This window comes from Homarus americanus, unplaced genomic scaffold, assembly GCF_018991925.1.
Source record: "Homarus americanus isolate GMGI-L3 unplaced genomic scaffold, GMGI_Hamer_2.0 scaffold24260, whole genome shotgun sequence".
Taxonomy (NCBI): domain Eukaryota; kingdom Metazoa; phylum Arthropoda; class Malacostraca; order Decapoda; family Nephropidae; genus Homarus; species Homarus americanus.
Window position 1 is genome coordinate 2,212,382 of NW_024721079.1, and position 22,790 is coordinate 2,235,171.

Sequence of the window (22,790 nt, forward strand, 5' to 3'; positions counted from 1 at the left end):
AAATAAACATTCGAAACTTACTTTTTTTTTGGGGGGGGGAGGTACAGTACAGTACGTGTAAAACGTAATAACACACCATCACGGTTAAGCTGAATATCTGTCACCACTCAAGTACGGATCAGACTCAAGTGTTGTGATGTTGTCGGCAAAATCTCCGCCCCCCCCCCACCCACAACCTCCACTACCTGGCATCTTCCCGAGGGGTCATGATGATAAGAGGATTAGCATTTTAGCATCTATTTACGCATATTTTTTTGTATGTTAGAGAGTTCTTTCGTGCTAGTGTCCCAACGTATATTTTTTTATGAATAGCAACGTTCACCGGTTATAAACCAACCACATAGTGATCCATGAGTAGATACCAAATGGTGCAAAGTGTTCGAGGACATTTTGTCAATGATTATAACTAGGTCAAATCTTATACTGTGATCTACCAGTTAGTGAAGAATAGGAAACTAGAGCCATAGGGGGAGGGAGGCAGATGGCGAGCGAGGCTGATGGTGAGTGAGGCTTACCATATGTACAGTAGGTATTTTATTCTGAAGTTTAAGAAGTACGAAAGATTTAGGTTCGTAGTACAAGGACAGAAACTTCCATGCGGTGACAACAGTAATGTGGAGTTGAAGCCTTCATATACAGTAGATTTGGACAGAAAAGTAACTAATAGTTTAACATTGGCTAACTACCAATATTTATGTTATATTTACCTTCTATTTGTTTAGTTATGTATACTTGTAAAAGCAGAATATACATATACTTTGTTGATAATATATACTAAAACCTTATCTGGTGATTCATACTGACGAGGAAGTCTTTGCATTAAATATAAGAAATATATATTGTCTCTATTACAAGGTCTAATTTAATAGGGTAATCATCGCGATCGTTCACTAGTGCACACCAGTTGCTTCTGCAGGAACCCAACAATTTACGTGATAGTTGTTCTCACGTTGTGCAGCTCCACAAAGAATCAATGTTTTAGTAAACTTCCAAACTGTTCAGGATATGTATTTTTTTCCAGTGCAATTTCATGCGTCCGCGGTTGCTTAAGAGCTGTTATTTATGTAAGATGCAATAAAAAGTTCCGGAGACCAAGACAGTGTGAAGGTCTAGGAGTTTTGATTATCATCTTAGGCAGGATGTAGAGGACAGAAACTTGTGTTGATGGGTAATGATTTGAGGAAACGGAGGGATATTTTCCTTGGTGGATATTCCTTTTGACTTCTGTTGGTATTCGTCGGTAAGTTGGGCGAATGTTCGGATGAGAAGTTGGACGACTGACTGACTAATGATTTTAATCTTATCAACATTAAGTAATGATTGTAAATTTATATATTCTCTCTTAATTTCGTTAGGTATCTTAACAACAGAAGTGTACGAAAAAAAATTACCAAGAAAAAATATATTGTTATTTACGTTTTGTGCTTTACGTCTCTCAACTCTTTCGTTATGACACGTTGTGCCTCTTGCTTTGTGCTGCGTTATGCTTTTTTACTTTACACTGTTAAGCCTTTTGTTTTGCGTTACGTTCTTGTGTTACACCACGTTATTCCTATTGCGTTACGTCTCTTGGTTTATAAATGAAAAATAAATATGGCAGAATGTCATACAAGAAAGTTATTATTCTTAAGGAAAAAATCACTAAGGAGCTGACCTTCAGAACTCAGTTGACGACTTCTAGCCAAGGGTCAAAAGAATTTCTACCGATTCTTTATAAATCTCTTTATTTCTTTCTCTCCCTCTCTTTTCTATCTCACGTGTAAGAGAGAGACTCCTTGCAGCAGTGATTAATCGTGTTCTGTCCATGGATGTCACGTCGAGTCTCTCTCTCTCTCTCACTGCTCTGATAATAAACCAAACTGCACCAAATGTTCTACCAATATGTTTTACCGCCCCCATACACCTTCTCATACACACCACCCCGTACACCCTCCCACACACCCCGCCCACCTCTTCACCCTCCCATATACACGACCCTCAACACCATCTCATACAACCCGCCCCCCTACACCCCGGCCCCTACACCCTCTCATATACCCCGCCCACCTCGCCCCCTATACTCTCATAAGAACATAAGAACATAAAAGTGGAGTAAACTGCAGTGGGCCTATTGGCCCATACTGGGCAGTCCTCTATTACTCATATATCCATCCTGGCGAAGAACACCTACCTAAGCGCAGTGATTGGTATTTGCTTTGACTTTCCATTGATTGGTAGCTTCCGCCTCTGAAGAGACTTGCATGAGTTACCATAGGGGCAGTTAGCCAGTCCTTCCCACTTGACGTGACATTGATCCACCTCGCCTGACCTGAGCCTCCAGACGGTAATTATTGGTTGGGCTGTTGAACTCAGTCATTATGTTGGATCTCCTGAAGATTTCCCCTCCACCGAGCTTATTTCACCTGAATATTAACCACTCTATAACGCTATCCTAACATAACATAACGTAACCTTGTTCAACTTAACATAACCTAACTCTTGCCTATCGTAACGTAACCTTATTTAACCTAATTTAAACCATTATTGCTCACAACGTCTGAGAGTCGAGCTATATTTTAATTAAATGACTTCACGACTAAAGGGAAGTGTCACAATCCCAACACTCAGATCAGTACGTCTGACCCAATTAAAGAATACCACCATCGCGTGTTGGGCCAGGGAGGTCATTGACATCATCGGCCCCGAGTGTCACTGCCTGGGATTAATCTTTGTTACTGTAATCCCATGTTACAGCGGCCTTCCCTACGAGGTATATGGCTCACTGATGTACTGGTAACAAAAAGGATGGCTTGTGTAAACAGATATAAGTGTTGAAGTTTTTAGTAGGATGTGGTGAAGAGCCCGTATAGGTAGATGGAGGTAACAGGTAGTCTGAGTTAGATACCTGTGCAGCATGTCATAGATTTAGTGTGTCACTCTTATTTTGGCATCGTGTGAGGTGAAATTTTAAAGCTGCAACAAATTCTGGCTTCATGGGAATATATATTGAAACGAAATATGTATTATTAGTGTAGTAAACATGTAGTTCTAGTGTGTAGTCATAATGTCGCCTTTTAAATGAAAGTTACCAAGTGTGTATCTACGTTTGAGTTATTAAAGAGTTCCACGTCACCTCTTAAGTACGAACTATTAATTTTTTTCCGTTAGAGTTATTAAGTGTTCAACGCCACCTTAATGGGAGACATTAAGTACTGCACACCGTCTCTGATAACTGGAGTTTAGTACAAGAGTCAGCAATTTCCTGCTGGTGACTCAAAGTAGCGGTAACTGACCTGCTGTGTTGTTCTCCCGTCGCCTCTAAATGCGTTGTAACTAAAGTGTGTTATTTCTTTAGGTAATTTCTCTGTTGGATCTTTATTCAGGTTGTAGTATGTATGTATGTATGTCATATTTTGTTTACGGTTGGATGTTCGCCTTGTGGGAGATACTCGTCTGGGTAAAGGGCGACAGAAGGAACATCATGTTTAAACGCAGAATATCAAGTAAAACATTTATGTAAATTTTTTAGCATTTGGTAACTAAAGAAAGAACAATGTTTACATATATTGTTTGCATTTTTATACAATGTACATTTAGCATATATGAGAATAATCTTTTATGAGTATATTTGTATTCAAATAAAGTGTATATAATTTTAATAGCTGCAAATTTATTTAGTCATAAAGTGAAACAACTTTGTTTTGTTTATCTTCATCGGATGTAAAATCGTCTTAGTAATGAAGCTTCATAAGTGTCATTGTTTATACATGACAATGGAGACTACTTTACTACATCGGTGTGCTGGTTCAGTCACTTCACCCAGACAACAAAATTTTTTAAGTTTGGAGTAAGATATTGGCCCCACAAGTTTGCCACGCCGCAGACTCCTCACTGTGTTGTGGCTCATTTACATTACCTAATCACTAATCTTTCCTCACCAGGAACTCTTCAGCCCCAGGAACATCCTTCCTCACTGTTAGTAGTGTGGAGCTGTCTCTAAGTCTTCTGCCATGCGAATCATGTCAACGGTGGTCATTCTAGCCTATAATTACCCTCTATTTGAGGCCGCTTCCATATGTATGTCACTATCATTATGGGCTGCTGCCAGTCACCGCTACTTAGAGCCGCCTCTGTTAACTCTAGCAGATTAATCCTCGCGCCGCTGTGGCAACCGTGAAGAAAATATGGCAATGAAATCTTCACCGAGGAAAGTCTCATCGGGAGGACATATTTAGCTCTGAACCGCTGAGTTCTGAACCGCTGTTTAGTGAAATCTCTTCCTACTTGTTTCGACGACATCCCAAAATATTTTCATTACTCAGCAAGATAAACAACCTATTGACTGCCCAAATCTAAAAGCGGAGTCATGTTGCATAACACTACATATCGCCGCAGTACATATTTCGTATATCTGTACCACCTGAGGTAAAGTCACAATAACAACGATCTGCTTACAAATACTGGCAATTGATTATCATTATGATGGCCAGCTTAGGGTTGATTGCGCTTGACTTATTGATATAATCAGCCGGTGTACAGGAGTTGGTGTTCGTCTTTCTTCTTCAACGGGGGTGTAAAGAGCTGCCGGTTGATACTATACAGTATACAGCCTGTGAGGAGACCAATGTGCTGAACCCGAGTGAAATAAGACCGAGGAATGAAATTAGACGCCGGTAGAGCCTCAAAACTCGTCCTCCAGGTGGTTAACAACACTCGAGAGATTGTTTCCCTGCACCACAGAGAAGAAAACTTGGACCTCGATAACCACTTTTGTTAATGTTAGAAGTTGGTAAGAATAATAAAATTTACAAGTTTCATATCAAAAGGAATTTATGGAGCAATTTCAGATATGAGAAAAAATTACGTTCCAGTGTTGGGTGTATCAAATGTTACCTCCAAATAATATATATTTCTTTCGCTGTGACTGTTGACAGAATTGTGGTATTATTCTCGCGGGGTTACGACCAAGAACTTCCGTGCTAGTCAGCCTGTCAGCATGGTGGCTCTTCCCAATGGCTTGAGAGTACAAGGTTCCAATTCTACCTCTTGTGCTCTTCTCCATGAACAAAATCACTTGGTCCCCATTTTAAGAGTTTGGGATTTCCTTTCAACAATTCATGGCTCTTTCAAAAGTTAAGTACACTGCTAAATACCTTCTTTTGTTTCCCGTCTGCAAACGCAATTCTAATTTTCTCCTGCAGTCTAGGATCTTTCAACATAAACGCGAAGTATTCCAACAGCGCATAACTGCACTGAGCGTCCTTCTAGATAGGTGTAGCTTCGTCGCGTAATGTGTTGCGTCCGTTGTCCGAGCAGGTCTCCAACAACATGTAATTACCTTTGACGGTATGGAGCCTCAGACTGTCAGCCCAGGTCTCTAATAGTTGTGTCCGGCCACCTACCGCGTCCTTCTGCAACCCTCTAATACGATAGGTCCTCATTAGCGTGTCTGCTTGCGAGGAGTCCTGACTGTCACATACCTAGCAGTAAACTTCCCACCTGTTAGTTACCTGAGAGGGCCGCTAATGAATCGAGTCACGTCTGCGACCATGAGTGGAGCTCATTCATAATTCCCTCATAGCTACCTACAGTAGTCTCCGCTAATAGTTAGCAAATAAATCCTCACGAGTGATCACACCAAGTACTTTACCGTGAAGATAATATGTCTACAAAGCTTTCACAATGAAAAGTGATATCCACCTGACATTGTGTTTCCCCCGAGTGTCTGTATGTGTGTTTACAGTGTGAAAATATAAAATTAGTGTATCCTAATAAAGTAAGTTCAAACTGACTCGTAAGAGTGATTCAGTTATTCAAGGAATGTCTTATAAACAGATATAAGCTTCAATAAACAGAAATCAAATGGCAGAATTTTCAGATACAGGATATGAATAAAATAATTACCCAAGATAATAATTTGAAATTTTTTGATTATTAATATTTTATTTTGTTTTTTTATTATGATCTACCTAAGATCATCACAACAGAGGCTTTTTTATGCCAAAGAAAAATGAAGACGGGAAGTCACAGTAACACAATAGGGACGAGTTAGTAAACTGTGTGAGACTGAGTGATATCAGGGAAGGAAGGAAAACTCCTTCCGTGACACCACCACTGCCACCGTCACGCTCATTATTAAGTGGCGAAACACATTATTAACTCGAGTCATCCTTGAAGAAGCTCATTTTCCACTCCAACTTGGAGATAAAGATGCAAGAGTCACTTTTATGTAATGGAAAACGATACCTTGAGTTATTGATGAACAAGATAATACTCGTATATACTGTATATCGGGTTTACCTGGCGGCCACCCTAACTAGAGGTGGCCATAATCTTAGTCGCTTTGTTGCACTTTTTCAAGGGATTTTGTCTTTTGTCTTGCTGGAGGTATGATCTCCTTACCTGTATACAGTAGTTCAGGTGGGGACGTACGAGACACACTATCAAGTCAAGCAGTGTGGCCCAACTCTGTGGTCTCGAGCAGGAGTGTCCAGACTTTCTCCAGTTATCCTTACGCGGTCCCTCCCTCCTCAACATGGCCCTCCCCCCAAACCCCCAGCATTAGGACTACCAAGAATAAATAGATGATTATAAAAAAAATTACCTAAAAGCATAAGAACTTACCTTATTGATGTGATACTTTATATTGCATGTTATCAGTCAGCTTTGTGTAGTCTGGATTGTCCGTGCTGATTGGTAGCCTCGAGCAGGTATCCAGGCGGTCATCTGACAACAACTATTCTGCTGCCTCTAAAAGTGCCTGCTTGACTATTTCACCATCCTGTAAAGGTGTCCAGTTGAGCAGTAAGTTGAGACTTTAACTCATTTACTTTTCTCTTAGTAGTTCACTTCTGCCTGGGAATTCGCTACCATACCGCTTGTGCATAGTTTTGAAATGCCTCTCCACATGTCCTTTCTTGGCCAGAGCTACACGGGCATGGCGGATCAGAAACACACACACATTTAGAGTTCCTCATCGTAAAAAAAATATATTATTTTCCCACTCATTATGAAAGTGGTAGGTCTTTGTTTATTGGTATTTGATCCAGCACTCAATTTAACCACAGTTAATACACAGTGACCTTGACACCTCCGAGTAATCCAGAAGACTGATTCTTTCCAGTCGGGGATTCCGGTGAACCGCTAAAGGTACCATACGAAATTCGACAGAGCTTTTTTTTTTTTTGCGATACACTATATTTTCAGGAAAAACAGATAAAATCGCCCATTCTTGCTAAACAAAGGTCAGATGAAGATAATGATGCTACCCAACATAAAGTAAATAATGACCGTAAACATAACTAGTGACGAGTTTCGTTGTGACTGCAGGTCTTGTGTAGGTTAGCAGTCGGGTGATGTGAGCTGTTTGGCATAATAAAGGCCGGTTCTTTGTATTTGTCACTAACTAGAGTAGATTAACTAAGTTACCAGAGTACTAGAAACTGGCTTGTGATTGATGTTTTGGACACCCCCTGGACTCTAGTCTCTAGACAAAGCCGTCCAGACACTGCGGTCTATCTGTTCCAAGTCTAGACACTGCAGCACCGGTTACGTGGCCCGCCTTACCCTCTCCCCGCGGTCAACAGCTTGCGGTCTGCGGTCAGAAGGCACGCGGCATGAAATCACTTTTCCTCCTCGCGGTACACACACCTAGTGAAGGTCGACAGACACATGTAGCGCCACTTTGCTTGTCTGTTAACTACACATGTGTCACTAGTTAATTATGATGTATATTGTAGAATCTGGAAACGTAATCATTCGTGTAATTATGTGTCTGGGAGGATACAATTTATGTTGTGACGAATACTATAGCTATTTTCGGTATGAGTTTATTATTGTATACGTGTGGTTGTTTGTCTGTGTGTATTTTATAAACATGCGTGTCCATGAACACAGACGCAACATAAAAAGAATAGAAATTCCATCCCAAATTCTTCAAGGTAATGAATTATAAAACAATTGTAGGTTGGCTGGGAACGTCATGAAACTGTAAAGACTCACTATAGTCTAGAAGGGAGGGAACCTCGTCTCTTCTGGCCTGATGACTCCTCAAACAGACCTACAGCCTGGAAAATATCACAGACAACTGATATTGGGTTACACTTGTGCTTCTTCTGTGATCAACATCTGCCATACTTGTCAGTGGAACAAATCCAGGTCGTGTAAGTTACTAGAGAGAACTATTACGACTGACAAGCAAAGGGGATTCAAACTTATGTGTCACTTTGTTCCAATAGGATACGAATATCATGGTCCTGGGGTGAAAAGGGGCTAAAATTCCCTGATGAGTTAGGATACAGGCTAATGAAAGTTATTAGACTTAAGAACAGTTTCCTGGTCCAGGGTCAACATCACCACCTCAGAAATTGTAGAAGTGGACGTTATAACTGACGGGAACTGTGTCAAGTCATCAATGTGATAATATTGCACTTGACATAAACTGGGTTTAATGAAAGAGTGTAGGACCAACAAGCCGGGTTTAGAGGCGCGTGAAGCTGTACGAATCAGATCAGTGTCATTAAGTAACCTGAAGCTGAGCGTGAAGTTCAGGATAGTACTGCCATTGATTTCCATATATGATAAAGCCTTTGATCGCTCAGTTCTGTGGTTGGTAATGATCAGTGATGGACTACCTGAGAAATATGTCATTTATAAAGAAATCTGGGAGCCAGGGTGGGCTAGAAGGACATGGCCGACTTCCACCCACACGGATCGAGCCCATGAGAAGAGAAGCAGGAGAGAGAGTTGGAGGATGGAGACACAAGAAGCGAACGATAGTAAAGGGTGGCTGAACTGTGAAGGATCTATGTCGCAATGTGTTGAACGCGCACACACACACACACACACACATTAACATTATGAAATTATGGCCATTTTACGTCGCATATTTTGTTCTAACTGGTACTACAGCTTGATAAAATAATTTTCTTATTAAAACAAACAATGATGACCAGAAAAAAGTTATTAAGTTATATTTATATGTAGAGGGTAAACTGTATGGCTGTATCACGATGGGAAAGCCAAGAGATTATATAAATTACATTTGGTACAGGTGAATGTAGATTATCATCACCACCAGGTATAATGACTAGAGAGGAATGTAATTTAGAAACTAATACATTGACAAGAAAATTGTAGTTATATAGAACGCAAATTTTCATAATAATATAGAATTAGACGGGGAGAGAGAGAGACAGAGAGAAGGACTCATTCAAATAACATAGAATTAGACAAAAGTTCAGATGTTAATTTGGTTCAAGACCCCGACACCAAACTAAAAACATCATAAAGAGCTCCTTCTCCCACCATCTAGTGAGGCGACCAGAACACCTCCTCATGACACACACACCGTGATATTGACTTCGACAGGTGCGCTTGGTTCTTGCCGTGACTGAGTTGATGATGTTAGATGGTTTACAGTGGAGGTGATGTGTGAGTAGAATCGAGAGAGAGTGTGATTGGTGGAAGGAACTCTGGTCTCGTGTGTTTTTTTAAGGGGTTATATTAGAGTTTTAAAGATGGCATGATACTGTTGTTGGAACCTATGTGTGTGTGTGTGACTATAAACTCTGAAAGACTTTAGAGGTCGTAGAGATCTGTCTGTCTTCACCGGTACCTGGCAGCACAACCACAATACATGATTTATAACATTCTGCTGACTGTACAAAAACATTACTCGGACTGGTATATCTTTATATAGAAATATTATAACGGTAAGTCATGCCAAATCCGTTCTAAATATCTTCTCTTATAATAAACTTTTATTCATCTTAATCTCCCAAAGTTGAAGGAGCCTTAATCGATAATAAAAGAGTTGTATGAAGTTGACGCCACAATACTTATTTCCAGAGGCTAATGAAACACTGTCAGCTGTGTTGTTATAACATATAATTATAACAAACTGAATTTATACTGGATGATATACGAGGTTACTGGCACGTGTCCCGTGTACACTGTCCAGGTACAATGTTGTCTCGTATACAAGAGCGCCGCCTTCTGCAAAAAACAGGCGAACGTTCGTCTGACGTAGCTCCCAAAACATTTCACAGCGAGGTGGAGGTGAACACCAGTAGCTGTAGCTGGCTCGAACTGAACCTTTTTTAGGGAACCGACCTGAGTGTACCGTAGGCGAGTGTACTGCTGTGTAAGTGTAACAAGGTCCTCTGTGGCCCTCAAGTGTTAAGTACAAGAACAGGTCCAGCGAGTGATACTTTGGGTACTCATGGCACTGACGCTATGGGGGAAAATTTTTTAATTTAAGTTAATATTTACAGAAATGATTCGTTATAGTGGCTGTGCCTGAGGGACCCACAGCCTCGGAGAATATAGCACACAGCAAAGTTAGGGAAACAAGTGATGTTTCTTTTACCACCCCTTTTTTGTGCGAATAACTATATAAATCATATATGAATTGTGTGTGTTATTTCATAGTTTTCCTTTGAAGTTCATTTACAATTAATTTTTTTTAGACACAGTGCAACAAACGGCTAACACTAGACACCGATAAAATTTCGATGTTTACAAAGCAAACTATACTAACTAAAGACAAGACACAATAAATAAACTCATAAATAAATAAATAAATACATAAATAGATATATACAAAACACTGAACTCAGAAGAAAATAAATCACATGCCCTTTCATTTTTGACGTCAAACATCTAATAATTGTTGACAGAGTGGCGTCCTTCCTCTACAACCTGGCTAATAAGCGAGAATCACCACACGGGTCATGTCCAGGGCGTGTTACCGTCATGGGACTCGACCAGAGAAACTAGTCATATTGACACTGGTTTCTTCTCCACTTCCCATGTTCTTGATCATTTCCATGTTATTTTTTTCCATCCAAGGATTAAAATAATGCATGTAGTGGCGATCGAATCTCTATGGAATTACGAGGATTTGTTTTTGAGGAGTTTCTTTAGTGGGGATTTCGTGGAGATTTTGGTTTATATTTTCGGTGCTTGTAGAATCCTAGAGGATTTTTCAATGTCCTTTTGGTTAACTCGTGTTTGGTGTTGTTCCTCTCATTTCCAGTATTCGGAGCAACACTGGAAGCGATTTAGCTGTTGGTCTACCTCAATACATTGTTTCCTACACGCACTACAATGGTCTTAAGTCCATATTCTGAACTTTGACATTTTATATGTGTTCTTAACCATCCATACACTACAAGTCATTTATCAATTCTCGAAGTTGATCATCAGCAAAATTCCAAATGAATCCTAATTTCCGAGTTGTTCACATATCTATTATTATTTAAGTTTTTATGAGACATATACCTATTAGTCATCTACTAATTTCTTACATCCTTCGTAATTTCTTAGTCGATCACTCTCCTACTTAAATTAAACGAGTTACTGTAATGGTATGACAGTACAGTACTTCAAATTAGAGTTATCACAGAGTCGACTATTACAAACCTCTCCCCCAACCAACACGACCCAGATCTATCACACAAGCAACATTTAACGAGTTCATTAAACTTATATACTGTACATGTGTGTGGTGGTGGTGGTGTACAAACTCTGGGATATTTAACACTATGGATTAATCTCTTATATCCAGTTATATTATAAGTCTCTTTAGATAATAGCTCAGAGAGGAGAGTTTTATGATGACGGTTCAAGTATTAATTCTAAACTCCTCAAACTGACAGCCAGATAAACACATTTTCTATTCTACAACAGGTGACTGAATGGAAAGACTATTATATCACTACACTGAAAACCTTATATCTTAACTGTACAACAAAATAAAAGTACATAAACAATAAACTGTGATACAAGATGACTTAAGACTCAAAGTTCTGTATCACAACACCTGCAGGTAACAATGATGACAATTAAACATAAACTTATTGGTTTAAAATAGTGATATATAGCCTAATGATTATGAAATGCTTGTACAGGAATTACATCAATTATTATATGAAGGATTATGTACTGTACACGCAAACATGCAAATCACACACCAGAAGCATTCCTTTACAGCCTATAGGCAGTCTAGCCACCTAACTGACATCATTATACACTGCACAGACAATACAAATCTACACTTTAACTCCACTTTCGGTATTTGTAAACCAGGAAAACTCTAATAACGTAAGAATTTCTCTTGGTTGTGATAAGGATTTCCAACAACTTATTTTAGTAGCATAGTGTTTATCTTTCAAGTAATAATATAATTCACTTCCTGATTTTGTTGACACTGAACATATATATATATATATACACTAATGAGCATTTTTTTTACTCAGTTATATAGTTTACCCCACCTAATTTAACCTAATGGCTACCACAACCAGAGGTGGCCATGACAAGGGATGAAGAAGCTGGTAGATTGTTCCAAAGAGCTACCGTCCTGTGAGTAAGTTTCTCCTTAAATTCGCTTGACATTGTGAAGAAGTGATCTGGTTTACGTCTATCCCTTTCAGGATTTTGAAAGTCTCTTTGACGTCTGCCCTATTCTATCTTGTGTGAAGAGAATTCGGTCCTAAATTTCTCAGACTACTTGAATTATCGAGTTAATTTAGTTTAAAAAATACTAGGCGTTCTGAGTCGCACCTTTTCTACCATGTTTTGTCGTTTTGAAGTTACAGTCTCCATGTTTGTATACAGTAGTTCAGATGGGGAGGTACTTTTAAAGAAGGATGGTTTTCTTATCTTCATATTCAATGGTATATGTTCTTAATTCCTTGAGTGTGGTTGACTTCCATCATTACTACCTCATTTACTGTCCTATTTTCAGTTATTGGTCTACCACGACGCCTAAATTTTTTGTTCTGATTTAGAGGTGCCAGGAAAGTGATAGTCATACAATAGTCGTGTTTTGGGTTACGGTGTCCCATATGCAGAAGCAAAAAATTTGCTATGTTAAAAAGTATTTGCCGTCATGTGACCATTTGAAAGGTTCGTGCAAATAGTTGCTCTAGGATAGGATGTCATGCTGACTTACACCCTTCCAATATTTCGCAAACTTGACGAAGTGGCTCCAAACATTTCCATCAATATTTTTATTGCATATAACAAACAGCGATAGACCCTTGTGGTACACCACCGAGAACCGTTTTCCATTATGAATAGACTCCGTGTATGCCCATTCATTGATGCCTGTTTTTAAGGCAATGCTTAGTCCATCTCAATATTTTGTCTGTGCATGTGAGACTTTGTCAAACGCATTAGAAAAATTCCAAGCACAACATGTCCACTGGTGAACCTTGGTCCATTTACTTTGTTACCGCCTCCAGGAATGTGAGGAAATTTGTCAAGCAACACAAGCTGATTTCTATTCTCTTGGTACTTATCCAGGGATTGTTTTATTACAGGAGTCCATATCTGGTTTTGTACCTCTCATCACTTCGGTTTAGCTATATATTGTGCTTCTTTTTTTTTTGTGTGTCGGTCTAAGATGAACAATCCTAGATCAATTTATTTCTATGGAGAGACCATTGGCCTATTCAGTAGAAGACAGATGATCAATTAACCCACTTGAAGACTTACGATTAGTCCATCAAAGGAAAGAAATGCCAATCTTTCCAGCTGAATAGAAGTCATCAGTCCATCCAGTGCCAGAGAGACAATTATTCTAGCCAATTGAAGAACGACATGGGACAGCCTGAGTACATGGAGGGACAGTTACCATATGTGCTGCCATAGTACTCAGCTGTCACGTACTCGTACATCTCCTCTGACGAAGACGCCGACGAGGCCCTGAAAAATCCATCATTAGGTCACCTTGAGGTATACATCAGGTCAATGAGGATTAGATCGAGTCAGGTGAAATTTTTGTTCAGGTAGTGAGAGAAAGTTTCCCTATCATCTGGACAAGTACACATTTATTAAAAGAGAAAATAATAGGATATATAATATGACTCTTAGTGAAATTAAAGACAAATGGGTATCGTAGAATGATAACAGAATGATGAACCCTTCCCACCCCCACCCAGTCAACATGAAGGGGATCAGTTACTCACATAAGGATGGTGGTGATGACTTCACCCAGCATGCCGGCGCTCACCAGGTTGGTCTGAGCTCTCTCGCACACGGCCCTCAACATGCACGACTTGCCATCCATCCCAAACCTGCCGATCACAGGGACAAGTTACAGTACTCACCGTGTTAATGTGTTGTGCTTTTTAGGTTAGGTTTGGTTAGGTTAGGTTAGGTTAGCGTTACGGTGGCTAATCTTTAGGTGAAATAAACCGGGGTGGAGATTCTTCATGTGATCCATGGTTTGTTAAGGCACAAAATGGGCGTATTTATTCTGAACGAGAATATTGAACCTTACGTGGGTGTGACGGTGGGAGAGTGTAGTCAACCCAGGTAGGTGAGTAGTAGGGGAAGGAGGAGAGAGATAGGGTGTGGGAAAGGGAGGGGAGGGAGAGGGAAGGGGGAAGAGGAGGAGTTGCACCACTGACTGTAATATGACTGCAGTTAACTCAGTTGAGCTCCAAGTCACTTCCTCCCGCGACATATGAGTTGGTGAGTGACTGCATTTTGAGTTGACGATGTTCATTATATTCCCCGGGCCACGACCATCTTATAAATCTTCAGATATTTCATAAAATCAGCGTATTGATTATCCTTTGTAGAGTATAATAACAGGATACAGACGCCTGGACACCTGCACAGTCACTCTCTACTCCACCTCAGAAGCCACAGGACACAGTAAGACCCCAGGGAAGCTTTCTTGATACATGTGACGACAAATTGCCAGACACAAGACTGATGCGCCACACTGCCTCACCTCTTAAGTAGTGAATGTGTGCGTCAACAAGCTAGCGAGGAGCTTTGTTATGTTACTTGATGTTGACGCTAATATGTCCACACTTCATTAAGGTGTTATCAATATTAGAAACCTAAGGACGAGGTGATTAGATAAATAGATAGATTGTGAAGAGGGGAGTAATAAAAATTTTAAGAACAAAAACTTAGGAGAGAAGTGTGTATGACTGGCTGCTATGACACACTCCTGCTCTGATGCGTTGTTCTCGAGCTATTTCCTGTTGTGGTATCTCTCTCTCTCTCTCTCTCTCCAACCTTCTTTGTGAAGACTGACACTCCTACGTGTTATATATATATATATATATATATATATAGCCATTCACACACAAACGTGTACACACATCCACACATTAACACATTTACAAATACACTTGTATATAAAGAATAAACTCACTTACACAGCCACACCAACATGCACACAAAAATACATGTATACAGAACCTTCAGTAAGTGACAGATCAACTGAGTCAAAATCTAAGGTTGACACATTAACAAATATATGTAAATCATCTCAGGTCTTCTCGCAATTATGAATAATATGTCAGCAATAATGGCGGGTCCAGGAGTCTGTGGGAGGCTTTCTCTAGGTCGAGATAATGAGCGTGACGTTATAGAGAAGTTTGTGTTTACGGTTTGACGTCACACATCTTTTTCATGGTTGAGGGCAGATGTGTGTAACGTACAATTTGTTTGTCTGTTACCGTGTTACTTGTGCCTGAATTTGTCCTGGTGGTTAATGGACAGTGGTTAATGTTACGATATCTGAGATTGTCCTTGCGGTTATAGTGAGATGAAAACTTAAATCCAATAATACCGGTACAACTTATTGATGGCCATTACTTGTTTCATATGTTTAAGTATTCACAATTTAAGATATTTTATAACTTTTAACTACGGAAAAGAGAGATTTAATTTATAGTTTATAAAATATATCAACATCTAAACAATGGAAGTAAGGAGTCATGCCAAGTTTGATAAAAGGTTTACATTAGATTTTGAAAAGTAATTGAGCGTTACTTGTGTGTTTTGTGTGTAAACAAGTAATTATTATCATACATGAAACCTTTAGTGTTCCTCAGAAGGTGCTACAGGTGCCCGTCTCTCCGTCTGTAGAAACACTGATTATACAGTATTAGAAAGTATTTATCTTCCATGCAAGTCATTAAAGTTAAACATTTATAATAACACTTGTATACACGTGTACAGTGTTTCTAAAATGTTTAAACGCTGGAAATTAATTAAACAAATACGAATACATATTGACTTTTTCAGGCTGTAGAAAGACTGAATCTTGTAGCATAAGTCTTGATCATCCATGATTGGTTATAATAAAAAGGTAACAAACGCTATCAAAATAATGATTGGACGAGAAATGGTACACAGCGTGACGTCAAAGATGGTGACCCATAATCGGATAAAAATAAACCTTTTTGGATAATTGGATGAAGTGTCATACACCTGGTGACGACATGTGAACAACTCTCAGCTACAGGCCTCGTGTTGCCCCAGGTAATACACACACACCTGACATGTGGAGGCAAAGAAGGCTCCTCCAGCTGCCAATTACATGACAAAACAGATGCTTTCAATCAGTGAGGATACTTCTTGATCTTAATCTGTGAAACTTTTCCTTCATTACCTGCGGATTCAGCCAAGATTATAACAAGTGAAAGATAGACATATAGAGAGCCTTAAGATGTGTCTGTGAAGTTAATGTACAATGACGATAATATAATGACGATATAATTATTGATTTATAACTCACTCGGGAGACGATCTTTCTCACATCAGATTTCCCTAACTGACATCAGACGTGAGAAAGATCTGGGTGTTTATCTTGAGAACGAAACATTAATTCTCAGATCACTGTGAGAAGCAGGTGAGTCTTGGTAACACTGGAGGGACTATGCCAAGATCCTACACACATACAGATATTTCATAAGACTCTTCGAAACTATAGTGTAGTGTGGTGCTCCCTTACTAGTTCTGTAATTCTTTTTGGTCTCCGAGATACACCAGAGACAGCCAACTACTGAGAACTTTCAAACTGGCGCCGGCACTCAGAAAAACCTCAATTACCAAGAGAGATTACAGCATCTTCAATTTCCTAGTTTAAAATACAGAAAGACAAGGGACGATTTAATAGAAGTTTATAAACAGTTTTCAAAGAGACATTTTATGAATATAAGCCAATGATAAAATGATTTCTAGCTTTCCATTAAATAACAAATAGAAAAACTCAAAAGTGTTCCATTTTAGAAGATCAATAATGAAATTCAAAAGCCAAGAAAGTTTATAACAGGTTAACTATAACTGAGACTAAATTATTACGTGTTTTCTAATTGACTATTCAAGAATAATTATATTGGGAGTTAACGTTGGGTTGACTAGAATATGACTTGACACATTCATTACGTGTCAAGATTCTCAGCCAATTTGGGAACTGTGAAAAAAAAGACATTCTTAAAATCCAGTAGAAGAGAGATGACCTGTGGTGGTGATGATAGGTCATTGGGGGTCATGTGATCTACTGAACGATACCCAAAAGGTCTGTTTGGTCTGGTCTTGATATATTACAAAAATGTTAATGGTCTGTTGTATGTTAAATGTTGATGGTCTGTTGTATGTTAAATGTTGATGGTCTGTTGTATGTTAAATATTGATGGTCTGTTGTATGTTAAATGTTGATGGTCTGTTGTATGTTAAATGTTGATGGTCTGTTGTATGTTAAATGTTAATGGTCTGTTGTATGTTAAATGTTAATGGTCTGTTGTATGTTAAATGTTGATGGTCTGTTGTATGTTAAATGTTGAATGGTCTGTTGTATGTTAAATGTTAATGGTCTGTTGTATGTTAAATGTTAATGGTCTGTTGTATGTTAAATGTTAATGGTCTATTGTATGTTAAATGTTGATGGTCTGTTGTATGTTAAATGTTAATGGTCTGTTGTATGTTAAATGTTAATGGTCTGTTGTTTGTTAAATGTTAAATGTTAATGGTCTGTTGTATGTTAAATGTTGATGGTCTGTTGTATGTTAAATGTTGATGGTCTGTTGTATGTTAAATATTGATGGTCTGTTGTATGTTAAATGTTGATGGTCTGTTGTATGTTAAATGTTGATGGTCTGTTGTATGTTAAATGTTAATGGTCTGTTGTATGTTAAATGTTAATGGTCTGTTGTATGTTAAATGTTGATGGTCTGTTGTATGTTAATTTAATCACGTAAACATTCTAGATCTTAGCATATTATTGAAAACGATGACAGACCAAGGTAGATGATGTTAGACCACGGTAGGAGAAAAAGACAACTTCAGGCCAAATAAGAAAGGCACAGACCACGACAACACAACAACAGAACACAACACAACACTAAAGAATGAAAAGCGAGAATTACGTAACTTGTTTAAATCTCTCCGTTATATTACTTAGAGTTCATTGTCACCCTTATTAAGTTTTGGGAGGCTGCCAACACTGCTTCACCCTCACCAAGTCCTGCTTCTAACTTATCTTTGAGCGACACTCAAGTCTTCCTTCATCATCTTGATTTGGTTATCAGTCAACACGTAGTAATTTTGATTTTTTATGGTCGTCAACAGTGGTACTTTTTTCTTCTAATTAATATGATGTGCCATTTGTTTGTTGATGCTCACATACAAGTCGATCTGTTTTGCCTGTTGAATAAGGATCATGCGTCACTCGCTGAGGACACACACACACAAACACACACACACAAGATGAACTCACCACGAGCGGCGAGTTGGTGACGATCTTGTGGTGAGTCGACGGTATATAAAATGAAGTTTGCTAAACCTGTTAAAAAGAATCGGAGTACAATTTTACCGAGATCATATATTTTACGAGTGTGCGATGGTTAAGTGGTGGAACTGTTTTGAAAAGAGTTATTGCGGTGGAAAATGTTACCAACTTACTCTGTGATTGATGAGGAAGCCTGCCGGTCTGATTTGCGGTTTCTGATTGCTGTCACTGCTCATTTGAAGGAACTTAATCGAAAGCTTTAAGTAAAGGGACACTTGATTTACGAATCGATACAATATCTGTGAGATTTTCATTCAAAACTAAGGCTATTTGTGTAAAACATGAATAACCAAGACGTGTAGAGAACAGAGGCTTAGATAGTTATAGTTGACGGAGTGTTGTATGCAGTGGGTGGAGACATAGTAAACTTGACTCACCTCTTAGCTATTCGAAGTTTCTATCTCCCCGTTCAGTTCATGGATATTTCACTTTGACATCCATAATATACAGTGACATTTACATACACATGCAGTCCATAAACACTTACGAGGGATTTATGTTGAGAAAGACATCACCAGAGAAATTCTAGCCTTCATCACTGACCTGTTAAGCAGCCCCTCTATGATGCCGTACACGTCCAATCGGTCGCTCTGTCTCTTGTAGTCTCGCCCGTACATGTCGTCGTCCGTAGTGATGTTAGGCAACACAAACTTGTAGGGCACATCCAGTGTTAGCGGGATGGCTGTGAGGGTGTAGGGTAGGGCAGGTGTGGAGGATGGGAGGGAAGGTGTTGGGATGAGGCAAGGAGGAGTGAGCAATGAGATAGTAAGAAAAGGGTGGTAAGGGGCAAGGGGGCAGGAAGAGGCGAAAGGAGGAACCGAAAGGAAAAAAAACAGATTAATATTTTTTTTTTGATACGTTACACAATATTAATTATAAAACACAAACCAAATACGGTATATATCTACTCAATCCTTAATAGTAATCGGTAGCTACGACGGTTAAAAATACCAGAACATTAGTTAGCATAAGGATAAGGATTGAACTTTATATTTAGGGTATTTAGTTTACCCCTGGGATAGACTATACACCTAAAAAGGGTTTGAGATCACATGAATGACATCAATACAGACTAAGATGTAACTATAGGGATGTTTATAAGGGTTAAAGTGCTATAGTTGTATATAACTTATGTACTACTATAACACTTTATATAGGACTTTACGCCCCAGTGTTGCTATATATTAAGCTAAGAAAAATATACGATATATTAAGACAAAAAGTATACGTATGTTTCACAATATGTCATGAAAGCCAGAGTATGTTATGCTGGATGAGTTTTGCTGAGTGAGAAAGGATATGCTATGTTAAAGAGGAAGATATAGTCAATATTCTAAAGCTGCGCTCACACTCCGCATCTAGTAGCTAAGCATACTTCTATGTACAGAACTAAACAAACAATGTACTGGAAATATTCTGTATAACACTCAACGCCACAATATCCTGACCACTGGGTCTAATAAACATACTTTGTGACTTCTGCTCTGTAATCTTTTTTGTGCTACCGCTCACATGATGAGTGCGGGGTGCACAATAAACTAGCTTCTGTCAGTGGCAAATTTCAGATTAATTTCCCTCCCTTACCTTGCCTCTATCTAGGTGAATGATTCTTTGTCCCTGTTTGTCTCTCAATCCCTCCCTCACCCTCCCGCCATCAAGGTAACACCCACCCACTCTCTGTCTCCTTCCCTTACTCACTATCCCTCATTCTTCCTCCATCAAGGTAATACTCACTGACACCGGTGGGAGCACTGATGGGGATGGTGAAGTAGAACTCAGCCACGAATTTGCTGCCAGAGGGCCAGTAGAAGGTCGCCCTCCTCTTGCGAGACTTCGAGGGCGCCTTCTCCTGCGTCGTCGTCGTCAGGTACTGCTGTTGATGCCGCAGGTCCATCAGGAATCGTAGCTACAAGTCGTGATGGTGAGAAAAAACAGAGTGATTGGGTTATTTGTCGTGGAAATGCGCCGACGGGAACGACAGATAGAGAAGGAACACGATGACAGCAGGAACAAGGTCGGTGTACAATATGTAGTGTTTAAGATGACGATTAAACATTAATATGGTTTTATATACACGGTATTAATCCTGTTTCTAAAAATAAGCTTAAATGGCTTGAAAGACATGGCTGAAGATAATAGGTCTTGTATTGAACGAGATTATTAATAGGACAAGCAAAATTAAGGCTGAGGTGTATTGTTGGTATGTTAAACCCAAAAGTGATTACAGGTGATGTGACGGTAAAGGTGAATCTCCAAGGAACAAGTTCTACCCCTGCAAGAGATTGAACTTCCACCTCTAGGGAATTAATTTCTTCTTCAGTGGGTTAATTACTGTCTACAAGGGACGGCAAATTCTATTCTGAAGGATTAAGCCTCCGTCTCCAGGAAGCTGAATGGAATTAACCCCCAAAGTTCTGTTTACAAAAGACAGAGATGACAGCTACGTCGGTTGTACGTACCTCAGTCTTATTAGGGTGTACCTCAGTCTTATTAGGGTGTACCTCAGTCTTATTAGGGTGTACCTCAGTCTTATTAGGGTGTACCTCAGTCTTATTAGGGTGTACCTCAGTCTTATCAGGGTGTACCTCAGTCTTATTAGGGTGTACCTCAGTCTTATTAGGGTGTACCTCAGTCTTATCAGGGTGTACCTCAGTCTTATTAGGGTGTACCTCAGTCTTATTAGGGTGTACCTCAGTCTTATCAGGGTGTACCTCAGTCTTATTAGGGTGTACCTCAGTCTTATTAGGGTGTACCTCAGTCTTATTAGGGTGTACCTCAGTCTTATTAGTTGTACCTCAGTCTTACTAGGGTGTACCTCATTAGGGTGTACCTCAGTCTTATTAGGGTGTACCTCAGTCTTATTAGGGTGTACCTCATTAGGGTGTGCCTCAGTCTTACTAGGATGTACCTTATTAGTCTTATCAGGATGGATGTCAGAGTTGTCCCCTTTATCAAGGTGGTCGTCGAGAATTGGTGACGGGTCGTCCAGCAGGTGAAGGCAATGCACCACCAACACGCTCACCGTCATCGTCACCGTCGCCGTCAGGAAGGTTCTCATGGTACACAAGTCACTCGTCTGGAGTCAAAAGTCGAAGAAACATACGTGGGTAAGAACTAAGCTGTTTTAACCTTAACTCCCTACAAGTATATGTGTCAACAATAGGCAGGTGTGTGAGTGTGTCGTGTTGCAATATCTGTCAAGCAATAATAATAATAATAATAATAGTAATAATATTAATAATAATAATAATAATAATAATAATAATAATAATAATAATAATAAAAAGAATAAGAATAAGAAGAAGAATAAAGACAGGAAAGGATAGAAGAAAGAGATGTAAACACAATAAAGTACTGAAATAACGATGAGTAAAGACCACTTGTCACTTCTTGATATCTTCAACTTACAAAATAAACAAAGTGATTCCTTTTATCTTCCTGTAGTGTATTAGGTCGTCAGATTATATTATTCTTATATTTATTACGTACGACACGACACCACTGTACATGACACCACTGTACATGTCACCACTGTTCATGGCACCACTGTACATGACACCACTGTTCATGGCACCACTGAACATGACACCACTGTACATGACACCACTGTACATGACACCACTGTACATGGCACCACTGTACATGGCACCACTGTACACGACACCACTGTACAGTACATGACACCACTGTACATGACAAACTAACACTCATTTAACTTATCTTACGTGGCACCTCTCTCTCTCTCTCTCTCTCTCTCTCTCTCTCTCTCTCTCTCTCTCTCTCTCTCTCAGTTTTGATATGCCACACCTCTGAACTCTGAAGATTATTAAGATTATTTAATTTCTTCTTTATCACACATTAACATCACCAAAAGTAATCGTAACATACCTGTTACCGCCACAGTAAGATAAGCTAGAAGAGAGAAAGAGAGGGATAACCATAATAAGATAAACTAGGCGAGAGAGAGACAGAGAGAGAGAGAGGGGATGAGATGAGAGCTATAGTGTTGACAACGAATTTGCTGACCAATCTGCTGAGGTGTTTCAATACGAAAACATATGGCCCTCGCCTCCGGGCTGAGATTGCCCTCGAGGGTAGTCTACTGATTTCTACAGGACAGACAACACGTTGGTTCAGACCACTAGACCCTAAAACGTGAGTGATCGTGAAGTATTAGAATCTGCTAAGAAACTCTAAATAACTTTAA

The 22,790-nt window shown here is 39.3% G+C and overlaps 1 protein-coding gene across 1 annotated transcript; it reads right to left on the reverse strand.

Annotated features, from left to right (window-relative positions):
* Positions 1-9,826: 9,826 nt before the first annotated feature.
* Positions 9,827-21,745, reverse strand: LOC121861429. Its single transcript, XM_042359150.1, has 5 exons — positions 21,492-21,745; positions 20,318-20,489; positions 19,127-19,265; positions 13,956-14,063; positions 9,827-13,692 (listed from the first exon to the last, which is right to left on the reverse strand). Exons 1-5 carry the CDS (start codon positions 21,639-21,641, stop codon positions 13,563-13,565), a joined length of 699 nt encoding a protein of 232 aa, XP_042215084.1. The 5' UTR covers positions 21,642-21,745; the 3' UTR covers positions 9,827-13,562.
* Positions 21,746-22,790: the final 1,045 nt, after the last annotated feature.